Source organism: Phyllobates terribilis, unplaced genomic scaffold, assembly GCF_046119375.1.
Source record: "Phyllobates terribilis strain yellow unplaced genomic scaffold, ASM4611937v1 Scaffold_7__3_contigs__length_470593459, whole genome shotgun sequence".
Taxonomy (NCBI): Eukaryota; Metazoa; Chordata; class Amphibia; order Anura; family Dendrobatidae; genus Phyllobates; species Phyllobates terribilis.
Window position 1 is genome coordinate 387,214,388 of NW_027362767.1, and position 12,913 is coordinate 387,227,300.

A 12,913-nucleotide genomic window follows, 5' to 3' on the forward strand; every position below is an offset into this window, starting at 1 on the left:
GGGTTTTTTTACCCACTCGATGATCTCATATAGTCCTTATGGATGAAAGGATTGGAGTTTGGAGATCCAGTATAATTCTCTTCTCATAAAAGTAGTAATTCTTTTTGGAATGTCTCTTAGAGATTCCAGCTGGAATAATACTGATTTCCTCAAAGTCTGAGCATGATGTGAAGTCCGAGGCTTTTAGGTGCTGTTATTATACTGAAGAGTAGAAAATGCTTGGAGCAAACTCACAGGAGATGCAGTTGGAAAATCAACAATAAATTAATAGTCTGTAGGGTGTTATTCCTGAATAGTTTCCTGTAAAGAGAACCTGTCACTTGACAAAAATAATTGCTTTTTTCTGATGTAAATGCCGCTGTTCTCCCAAATATGACATGGGTTTCCTTTTCTTACTGCGCCTCTCCGTTCCCGAGATATGGCCTTCTTTTCCTTATATATAAATCTAGTCTTTTTAGACAATTGGGTGTGGTACCAAAAAGACCCCCAAAGAGGAGAGTTGATGGCAACACCCAACTGACTAAAAAAAGGACTAGATTTATATACAGAAAAGAGGGAGCTAAATCTAAGGATTGGAGAGGCATAGGAAGAAAAGCAAAATTCTGCCAGATTCTGGAGACCACCAGAGAAAATTACAAATTTAGAGCAAGTGACAGCTTCTCTTTAAAGAAAGAAGACAATCTCAGTGAAAGTTCAATAAAGTCAAACAGTTTTTTTCTCTGCCTTGGGTTAGACTAGGTTATTATGGGTTGGGTTACTAAGTACCGTAATTAATATAATTTCTTTTTGCAATGCAACAATAGAAAAATAATAAATTTTTTATTAATTTGTTTGCTTAGATTTTTTACTGTTCATGTTTTACATTGAAGATCATATTGAAGTAATTATCCGGGTTATTAGTGTCATGTGGATAACAAAAGTATGTATGTTTTTCTATGTTCCAAATATAATAAAACATATGAAAAAAAAATATAACTTTTTTCTCAGAACTTTTATAATTCTGCTATGTCAGGTCTAGTATGCCAGATGACATGTTTGCCAGGTCTAATAGAAGCATTGGCAGAGTTGATTAATCTATTTTCTACTTAGCGCTCATTGAGCTCTATGTAGCCAGTAAAAGAAAAGACAGAAGCCGTAATAAACCGTTCCTGTCTTCTGCTTTGGGTCTTCAGCTGTGTCTTACTGTGGGAATCAGATATGCTCTTTCTAGAATGAAGAAGTTGGAGATTTAAACTTGCACCATAAATTATGGCCCAGGATTAAATGTGATCGATTAAGGCATTTTTCATTATTAAGTTAAACAATCTCGTCACTCAGGTCTCTGTTCTTTTAATGGAAACAACTCCCAGCACCGTTTTAGTTCACACCATTCTCACACTAATGTTTTTAGCACTGGCGTATCTCTGGCTAGAGTCTATCACATTCTTTTTTTTTATACCACATGTTCTTAACGGCTCATTCTCTTTGATGCAAACTCTATTTCTTAAGGGCTTTGTCCACACTCAAGTTCTCTCCCAGGTACCATCCATTAAGCAGTCTCACAATGGGTTAATTATGCCACACTTCAGACTCAGGCTAAAGTGTTTTATTTCTTGGCCGTGATTCCCAATGGCTCCCACTGGCCCATTTCTCCCTTTTGTGTACTTCACTTAGTCCAGTTTATTTCAGGGTTATATATAAGAGATCAACCAGATCTCACTAGACTTATCTATCATCCCAAATAGATCTTCCTAAGTGTTGCAATAGGACACAACTACAGCCTCCCCTAGGTTTGTACAAACCCACCAATCCTGGGCGTCCTCTCTCCAACTGCTGTATAGCAGCCATATGGTTTGTCTCAATATAATATATAGAGTGTTCTCTAACTATCCATCCTGTTGAAGTTATTTTATGCTAAAATATTGATGTGTTCATTTATTTTTTCACAGCTAAAACAGAAATATGGGCCAGTGTACACCCTTTACTTAGGACCTAAACCTGGAGTCGTCATATGTGGCTACAAAGCACTGAAGGAGGCCTTGATTGACCAAAATGATGTGTTTGGTGATAGAGGAGAATATCCAGTTTTCCTCAACTTCATAGGAGAACACGGTAATATTACGCCAATGTCAACATTGAATATTCTCTAAATCAGTGTTTCTCATTTCCAGTCCTCAGGACCCCCCAACATATCAGGTTTTCAGGATCTCCTTAGTATTGAACAGGTGAGAGAACCTGTGGCATTTTTTGATGCCTTGATAATAATTCCATCACCTGTGCAATACTAAGGAGATCCTGAAAACCTTATCTGTTGGGGAGTCTTGAGGACTGGAGTTGAGAAACACTGCTGTAATTAAATATTCCCAAAATCACAAATTATCGCCTATCCTTTGCCGATCTCTGAAGGTCTGATCGAAGGGATACTCATCGATATGGCTGGCGACCAGTCCATGTATTATTATTTATCCTATTTAGTATATCAAGGCTGCATTATACAATATATGTACTTTTTACCTTTTGTGTCTCCCCCTTTTCCTCATAGACTGTAAGCTTGCGAGCAGGGCCCTCACTCCTTTCGATATGAGATATGCTTATTCTGTATAGTCTGTATATGTCCCCCTAAAATTTGTAAAGTGCTGCGGAATATGTTGGCGCTATAAAAATAAAAACTATAACTATTATTATTATTATTATTGATACCGAGATGGGAATTCTGAGACTCCTAAGAATGGGGCTCGGCAGCCCCATTAAATGGAGTGGAGGCAGCTTACTCAAAGTCCACTCCATTCATTGTCTATGTGATTGCAGGAAATAGTTGAATGCTTTGATTATCTATTTCCAGCGATTTCATTGGCAATGGGTGGAGCGAATGTTGAGCAAGCACACCTTCACTCCATTCAAGATGGGTCTGTAGAACCTCATTCTAAGAGGTTACAGTTCTCCATTTTCTACATCGCTGGGGGTCCCAGCAGTTTGACCCTAGGTGATCAACAGTTTATCCCCTATCCTGTGACCAGTCATTTTACGCACAGTTTGTATGTAAATACGTGCAATTATTGTATATCCAGGGAATGAAAATCTGTCCTTGTCATATTTTGGACTTTGTATTTTTTCTTTCTTTCCATGCAGTGTAGTTGTTATGTCCCCTCCTTTCCCCTTATCAAATCTTTTCAGTTCTTTCAGTTCTATTTTACTGATATGCACACTTACACTATCCAGTTTTTCTTTATATATCATTTATGCATTCATAATTTAGTGGTAGTAGCAGCAGCAGAGACTCCCAGGGACAAGATGCACCTACCTCGACACTCGTTTCAGCGTTTCTTTTGTCAAGGGGTGGCACCATCTAGAGGAAGGAAGTCCATGACGTATTGTGATGATGCGCACACAGGGTGTCCCGGAAGCCGTACGTGGGTGTTACCATTATGCCCCCATGTTCTGGACCCCATCTCAGTAAATTAGAATAATTAACAAAAAACACCTGCAAAGGCTTCCTAAGCGTTTAAAAAAGTCCCTTAGTCTGTTTCAGTAGGCTCCAGAATCATGGAGAAGACTACAGACTTGACGGATGTCCAGAAGGCAGTCATTGACATACTCCACAAGGTCCCAGAGTTCCAATTTTCATTTGGAAAACAAAGTCTCAGAGTCTGGAGGAAGAGTGGAGAGGCACACAATCAAGCTGCTTGAGGTCTAGTGTGAAGTTTCCACAATCAGTGATGGTTTGGGGAGCCATGTCATCTGCTGGTGTAGGTCCACTGTGTTTTATAAAGATCAAAGTCAGCGCAGCCGTCTACCAGGAAATTTTAGAGCACTTCATGCTTCTCTCTGCCGACAAGCTTTTTGGAGATGGAAATTTCATTCTCCAGCAGGACTTGGCACCTGTCCACACTGCCAAAAGTGCCAATACCTGGTTTAAAAACAACAGTATTACTGTGCTTGATTAGCCAGCAAACTCGCCTCACCTTAACCCTGTAGTGTCAGCGTCTCTGCCTCCTGCCGGGCAGAGACGCCGCTCCCCTCACTGCCGCGGAGGGTAAGCCACAAAAAGTCATTGCTAAAGAAGCTGGCTGTTCACAGAGTGCTGTATCCAAGCATATTAAATGAAAGTTGAGTGGAAGGAAAATGTGTGGAAGAAAAAGGTGCACAAGCAACTGGGATAACTGCAGCCTTGAAAGGATTGTTAAGAAAAGGCCATTCAAAAATTTGGGATAGATTCACAAGGAGTGGACTGCTGCTGGAGTCATTGCTTCAAGAGCCACCACACACAGACGTATCCAGGACATGGTCTACAAGTATCGTATTCCTTGTATCAAGTCACTCATGACCAATAGACAACGCCAGAAGCGTCTTACCTGGGTCAAGGAGAAAAAGACCTGGACTGATGCTCAGTGGTCCAAGGTGTTGTTTTCAGATGAAAAAAAATTTTGCATTTCATTTGGAAATCAAGGTCCCAGAGTCTGGAGGAAGAGTGGAGAGGCCACAATCCAAGCTGCTTGAGGTCTAGTGTGAAGTTTCCACAATCAGTGATGGTTTGGGGAGCCATGTCATCTGCTGGTTTAGGTCCATTGTGTTTTATCAAGACCAAAGTCAGCGCAGCCGTCTACCAGGACATTTTACAGCACTTCGTGCTTCCCTCTGCCGACAAGCTTTTTGGAGATGGAAATTTCATTCTCCAGCAGGACTTGGCACCTGTCCACACTGCCAAAAGTACCAATACCTGGTTTAAAAACAACAGTATCACTGTGCTTGATGGGCCAGCAAACTCGCCTGACCTTAACCCTATAGAGAAAGATGAGAGACACCAGACCTAACAATGCAGACGAGCTGAAGGCTGCTATCAAAGCAACCTGGGATTCCATAACACCTCAGCAGTGCCACAGGCTGATCGCCTCCATGCCACGCCGCATTGATGCAGTAATTGATGCAAAAGGAGTCACGACCAAGTATTGAGGGCATTTACTGAACATACATTTCAGTAGGCCAACATTTTGGATTTTAAAATCATTTTTCAAGCTGTTGTTATAAAGTATTCTGATTTCCTGAGATAATGACTTTTGTGTTTTCATTGGCTGTAAGCCATAATCATCAACATTAACAGAAATAAACACTTGAAATAGATCACTCTGTTTGTAATGACTCTATGTAAAATATGAATTTCATTAAAATAAATTAACTTTTTGATGATATTCTAATTTAGTGAGAAGCACCTGTACATACAGTATATATACATGTCTATATACATAAGACTTTTCTGTATATATGTGTACATATATATATATATACACATATATATATATCTGTAAATATATATATATATTTATATATATATATATATATATATATATATATATATAAAACTATTTTCTCTTTTCTTGTAAGCAAATCATGGGTGGTTTGGTTGATTTAAGTTTGGCTTGGTATTTTTCTTTCTTTCCCTACAGTGTACTTGTCATGTCCCCTCCTCTCCCTTTATCAAATCTATTTACTTCTATTTTACTGATATGCACACTTTCACTATCCAATTTTTCTTTATATGTAATTTATGGATTTGTGTGGGTCTATGTGTGTAGATTTATATGAATGTGCATATACCCATATAGAGTATACACCATATCTATTCCTTTTTTTATTTTTTTTATTCTGTTATTTATCTATCATTTTTCATTTTTTATTTTATACATTTTTATTATTTATTATTCATTCTTTTGTATCTTGCTATTTTTTTCCCTGTTTTTGCTATTTTCATTTCCACACAGCTCCTTGCCTGTTATGTATAATTTATATATAATTTTTTGCATATATATTTCATACAGTTATATACAGTATACCTCTTTACATGCACTTTTTCACATACTCTTTTACACTTTGATGCACATGATGGTTTATGAACTAATTTTGGAATTTTCTCTTATAGAAGGCATAGGTAATAGTGTTGAGCCACCCCCGTAGTGTTCGGGTTCGGTTCGTCGAACACCGGGATGTTCGAGGAACTGTTCGTCGAACTGTTCGTCGAACACCTTAGAACACCGTCGAACACCGTTAAAACCAATGGCAGGCAAACAAAAACACATAGGAACACATAGAAAACACCTTCAAAGGTGTCCAAAAGCTGACAAACTGCTCAGAAGACGCTTTCTTTAAAAAAGCCGGCCGGCAATTCAGCAGCGGCATACACCGGTACCCCACAATTTAGACATGAAGGAATAGAGCATCACACATAGATTAGATAGATAGAAACATGTCAGTCACATATATATGAAGTACAGTGACAGTGTTGCTTACTGTACTTGTCATTTAGTGTAAAGGATTTATTAAAAAATATAATAGTGTTTTCGTGCACCGTCTCTTTAAAAAAGCCGGCTGGCAATTCAGCAGCGGTACCCGACAATTTATAACAGACAGAATAGAGCATCACACATAGATTAGATAGATAGAAACATGTCAGTCACATATATATGAAGTACTGTGACAGTGTTGCTTACTGTACTTGTCATTTACTGCAAAGGATTTATTAAAAAAAATAATAGTGTTTTCATGCACCGTCTCTTTAAAAAAGCCGGCCGGCAATTCAGCAGCGGTACCCGACAATTTAGAATAGAAGGAATAGAGCATCACACATAGATTAGATAGATAGAAACATGTCAGCCACATATATACGAAGTACAGTGACAGTGTTGCTTACTGTACTTGTCATTTAGTGTAAAGGATTTATTAAAAAATATAATAGTGTTTTCGTGCACCGTCTCTTTAAAAAAGCCGGCCGGCAATTCAGCATCTGTACCCGACAATTTATAACAGACAGAATAGAGCTTCACACATAGATTAGATAGATAGAAACATGTCAGTCACATATATAATAAGTACAGTGACAGTGTTGGTTACTGTACTTGTCATTTAGTATTAAAATAAAGGATTTATTATTAAAAAAAATTGGCGTGGGGTTCCCCGTAATTTTAGTCTCTAGCGGAGGTTAAGCAGACAGCTGGGGCAGATGTTTGAAGCCTGCGAAGGGGGTAATACCCACGGAGCTTCCCAGGCTACTAATATCAGCCCCCAGCTGAATACCTAGCCTTTACTAGCTATTAAAATGGAGGACACCCCCCAAAAAAATGACGTGGGGTCCCCCCTAATTTAATAGCTAGCAAAGGCTAGGCAGACAGCTGGGGGCTGATATTAATAGCCCAGGAAGGGAGCCATGAATATTGGCCCCCTCCCAGGCTAGAAACACCAGCCGTCAGCCGCCCCAGAAATGGCGCATCCATAGGATGCGCCAATTCTGGCACTTAGCTTCGCTCTTCCACGCTGCCCTGGTGCGGTGGCAGTGGGTAATAGGGTTGGGGTTGATGTCAGCTTATAATGCCAGCTGACATCAACTGTCACAGTACTTCATATATATGTGACTGACATGTTTCTATCTATCTAATCTATGTGTGAAGCTCTATTCTGTCTGTTATAAATTGTCGGGTACAGATGCTGAAATGCCGGCCGGCTTTTTTAAAGAGACGGTGCACGAAAACACTATTATATTTTTTAATAAATCCTTTACACTAAATGACAAGTACAGTAAGCAACACTGTCACTGTACTTCGTATATATGTGGCTGACATGTTTCTATCTATCTAATCTATGTGTGATTCTCTATTCCTTCTATTCTAAATTGTCGGGTACAGATGCTGAATTGCCAGCCGGCTTTTTTAAAGAGACGGTGCATGAAAACACTATTATTTTTTTTGATAAATCCTTTACACTAAATGACAAGTACAGTAAGCAACACTGTCACTGTACTTCATATATATGTGACTGGCATGTTTCTATCTATCTAATCTATGTGTGAAGCTCTATTCTTTCGGTTCTAAATTGTCGGGTACAGGTGTATGCCGCTGCTGAATTGCCGGCTTTTCATGTTTCACTGTTGGCACTGTTCCCATCGATTTGGGCAATCACTGTAATGCCACAACCACCATGGCTGTGGCATTACAGTGAGTGGCAGACAATCCCTGCATGATTGGTGCTCTAAATAGCGCCAGACATGCAGGACACGCTTTTCCTGCACGAACAGTTATCGAACATAACCTCGAACAGCCGAATTTTTTGCAAATCGTTCGGGTTCGTCGAACAACTCGAACACCACCCAAAACAGCTCGAATTTGAGATTGGCGAACAGTTCTAGTCGAACACCGCTCATCTCTAATAGGTAAATAAAAGAACACTGCTATAATACTGTTATAAAATGTGTGAGGTTGTTGTGGGATTGATTCATGTGCTTATTATAGTTTCCCTTTATGAGTAAACTTTTGCCCCCATAGATATAGGATTTACCAATGGTGAGCAATGGAGGAATCGCCGGCGATTTGCTTTGCAGACACTGAGAAACTTTGGAATGGGGAAAAAGAGCATAGAAGATAGGATCCTGGAGGAGACGCAATTCCTCATCAAGGAGTTTGAAAACACAAAGAGTAAGGTCATAGAAACATTTACAATGTATGTTAGTGTTTATTGTGCTGACGTTCCAAAATTGATGATGATTTCCATGAATTTTGTCAAGTAATGCTTTTCAGCCCCATAAAAATGAAGTAGTGTAATTTGAATTGAGCTCACATTTTAAATAGGCATCCCAAATGTCAGGGGGATGCAATTCTGTGGGTGTATCGACTAATCTGTTTTTTGATACTTGCATTTTTCTGTAGTTGGGTATCTATCAAATTTTAATACAGTAGATCTTCCGTAGCCAGACTAGGCACTAGCCACTTTTCTTAGCAGGTACCAGGGAATGCCCTGTTTTTCACCCTTCCGTCCCTGTACAGGGATTTGTCCTTCACTGCAGTGACTCCAAGGCTGCATCGATCTACTGGCCGGTGGAACAAGTTGAAAGTAGAATGGCCCCCAAGACAGGTCAGAGACAGAAATAGGGACAATGACAAAATCTATAGACAGGGTCTTGATTAAGAGGAAAGATGAGGGCAAGTTCAGGGGTGAGGCAGAGATGTAAGGCAAGTAGATCAGTCAGGAAGTGGTTGGATGGCAATTACACTGCCCAGCAGGAGATAGCAGGGCATGACACTATCGCCCTTGCTACCAGTGACACCCACAAAGTCAGAGCTACCGAGACAGAGAATGATGACCAAGGGCAATAGAGCAGGATCAGGTAAATAAGGATCAACGTTTATTTTTAAGTCATCAGACGTGTGATTTTTCTCTCAATACTGTAAATCACAAGAGTAAGCTCTGTGGTGACAATGAGCCATCAAGAAATTCTGGGAGCTTTGCACTCCGAAGCCTACAGAATTATAAATGCAGCTCTGGACTGTAATACAAACTGGAATTAAGGATCATACACTGAGCCATCAAGGAATTCTGGGAGATTTGTACTCCGAAGCCTGCAGAATTATAAATGCAGCTCTAAACTATAATACAAGCTGAAATTTAAAATCAGTACCAGATAAATAATGCAACGTACGTACGAAATGGCCTAATATTTTCCATAGATTTGATCTATATGTAAACCATAAAAACTTAATTTACACTTTGTTTAGTTAATATAAGATAATGTCTCTTTGTACCTTTTGCTACTTAGGATCTCCAGTGGATCTTACGGTATACTTGGCTCGGGCAGTCTCCAATGTGATCTGCTCCATAATCTCTGGCAATCGCTTTGATTACGAGGACAAGAGACTGTTAGCAATCACTGCCAGTATCTACAACAACTTCTGTATCATGAGTAGCACGTGGGGGACTGTGAGTATAACAATACGCTATGCAGTACAATTATGATAGTGATGGCTCCAGCCTTAAAATTTGGCATCCAATTGAGGCAATTGCGATGTTTGGATTCTATATGGCAGCACACGCACGGTTCTGTTTAAAGGGTTAATCCTATCTACTTACTCCCACTCCAAGTGATAGAATTTGCCAAAAATGATAAACTTATGGATGCCAATGGTGTCACAAAAGTGTACCATTTCTAGGTACTATTCCCTTCCCTAAACCAAAAATCTATACCTACCTCTCTGCTTCTCTATTCAGATGTATAGGGGGTTTAGGGCAGGGACATAACTACAGTGGGTGTAAGAGTTGTAGTCACTCCTCGCCTCTGAAGCTCAAGAAGGCCCAAAAGATCCATTTGGCCCATATGGAAAAACCAATACCATCAAAGACCTATGATAGTTGGGGCCATGTTAAAAATTTTACATTGGAACCCATGAGTTTCAACTTAGGCAACTGGTTCAGGGCTTGTGCAATTGCCCTCAACCTGCTCTGTAGTCTTTCGAATAGCACATAGCATCTAAGTCTCAACTGTCAAAGGGATTTTTATGCTTAGAATACCCCTTTAATATGTATCATGACATCCTGGAAGCAACAAATATTCACTATGTATATATATATACAAAAATTAAATGCAGGTCACCCACACTAGTGTTACGGATCAAAAAGGTTTTCACAAATACCGAAGAAAATTAAAGGTAGATCTAACACCAAGTTGATAAAAACTCTTCTTTATACCAGTATATGGAGGAGAGAAACTAGCCCTTTCTGAATGTAGTAAAACCAAATCTGGAGAAAAAAATCTTACTTGGTGAAGTTGTGCTGAGGCACCTGCGAAAGGATGGATGCAGCCGAAACACATTGTGTTTTTTAAATAAAAAGTATTTCTATATACTTCTTATTTATTAGAGTAAAATATTTAAAAAAAACTGCAATAGCGCTGCAGCTATAGTAAGATCAGATAGGCAAAGAGCCGCAATCTCAAAGCACCGTATGCCATGGTGCAAGTAATAATGAAATGATTAAAAGAAAAGAGATGCGCTGCAAACCACTCAAAATACAAAAAGAGTGATTCCTACCTGTCTTAGAGAAAATGGTAGTCCAAATGAAGCACTTCAGATATAAGCGTACAGCTTCCAGTGGTCCTTTAAAGAAGTCACAACTAGTGTTGAGCCACCCCCGTAGTGTTCGGGTTTGGTTCGGTTCGTCGAACACCGGGATGTTTGTGGAACTGTTCGTCGAACACCTTAGAACACTGTCGAACACCGTTAAAACCAATGGCAGGCAAACAAAAACACATAGAAAACACCTTCAAAGGTGTCCAAAAGCTGACAAACTGCTCAGAATACACTCTCTTTAAAAAAGCCGGCCGGCAATTCAGCATCGGTACCCGACAATTTAGAACAGGAAGAATAGAGCATCACACATAGATTAGATAGATAGAAACATGTCAGGCACATATATAATAAGTACAGTGATAGTGTTGATTACTGTACTTGTCATTTAGAGTTAAAATAAAGGATTTATTTAAAAAAAAATTGGCGTGGGGTTCCCCGTAATTTTAGTCTCTAGCGGAGGTTAAGCAGACGGCTGGGGCAGATGTTTGAAGCCCGGGAAGGGGGTAATGCCCACGGAGCTTCCCAGGCTACTAATATCAGCCCCCAGCTGAATACCTAGCCTTTACTAGCTATTAAAATGGGGGACCCAAAAAAAATTGACGAGGGGTCCCCCCTATTTTAATAGCTAGCAAAGGCTAGGCAGACAGCTGGGGGCTGATATTAATAGCCCAGGAAGGGTGCCTTGAATATTGACCCCCTCCCAGGCTAGAAGCACCAGCTGTCACTGTACTTATTATATATGTGACTGACATGTTTCTATCTATCTAATCTAAGTGTGATGTTATACTCTTTCTGTTCTAAATTGTCAGGTACCGATGCTGAATTGCCGGCCGGCTTTTTTAAAGAGACAGTGCATGAAAACACTATTATTTTTTTATAATAAATCCTTTAACACTAAATGACAAGTACAGTAACCAACACTGTCACTGTACTTATTATATATGTGACTGACATGTTTCTATCTATCTAATCTATGTGTGATGCTCTATTCTTTCTGTTCTAAATTGTCGGGTGCCGGTGTATGCCGCTGCTGAATTGCCGGCTTTTCATGTTTCACTGTGAGCACTGTTCCCATCGATTTGGGCAACTACTGTAATGCCACAACCACCATGACTGTGGCATTACAGTGAGTGGCAGACAATCCCTGTATGATGTGAAAAAATCCAGTTACGCTTTTGGTGCACGAACAGTTATCGAACATAACCTTGAACAGCCGAATTTTTTGCAAATCGTTTGCGTTCGTCGAACGACTGGAACACCGCCCAAAACAGCTCGAATTTGAGATTGGCGAACAGTTCTAGTCGAACACCGCTCATCTCTAGTCACAACTGAAACTTGAGGTGACGGATAAGTGCCGGAGTCTGTAGAACGAGCTGTGAGTATTGCAGAAAATGGGTTCAGACGGCATGTTAACGCCGGAGATAGCGGGCTGCAGAGACTCTCAGAGACTCGGGCTTTCAGGTACATGCAGCCGTTGCACTAGGTGGATATAGGGATGAAGATCATGGGTTAAAAGAACTGCAGACAGCCTGATAGATGTGCCGGCCGATCACACCTGCAGGACAAGCTGATGATCAAGGACGTGAGCGCTTAGTATCTGTGTGACGTCACAACAGCTGGGGAATTCCACTGAGGGAAAACCAGTCCAGCGCTTATCCAACGCGTTTCCGGGGTCACGGCCTCCTTCGTCAGGGATTTGCAGACACAAGGCGCTCCCTTGTATATATAGGTGGATAATCATCCCATAAATTAGCAAAAAAAACTCCAAAAAAACTTAATTAAAAGCAAAAATCTCGATCTCACTGTTGAGGCCATGTGGTTTCAGTGAGTTCATTCTGAATATCTATCTGCTTTCCGCTTTGGACATTTATTTGACATAATCGAGATGGGGACCTGATTCGTGCCGCGTTTTGCTAATCTCTACTTGTGGAGGTACGAGTGCTTCACCTCCCTCCCCACCAGGGGCCTGGCGCGGGTCTTGTCCTATGGAAACGTTTTATTGATGATGGAAATTAATAAAAACTATTTTAATCTGAAATTTACGTCAGCCACCA

General features: G+C 40.1%; 1 protein-coding gene across 4 annotated transcripts in view; it reads left to right on the top strand.

Annotated features, from left to right (window-relative positions):
- The window catches only part of LOC141154941 (cytochrome P450 2F3-like), a 335,736-nt gene that overhangs the window by 101,318 nt on the left and 221,505 nt on the right, over positions 1 to 12,913 (top strand). For all 4 annotated transcript variants that reach the window (XM_073641507.1, XM_073641509.1, XM_073641511.1 and 1 more), the window contains 3 exons: positions 1,929 to 2,091; positions 8,286 to 8,435; positions 9,554 to 9,714. In XM_073641507.1, the coding sequence (XP_073497608.1) occupies positions 1,929 to 2,091; positions 8,286 to 8,435; positions 9,554 to 9,714 (474 nt within the window). The remainder of the gene's footprint in view (positions 1 to 1,928; positions 2,092 to 8,285; positions 8,436 to 9,553; positions 9,715 to 12,913) is intronic.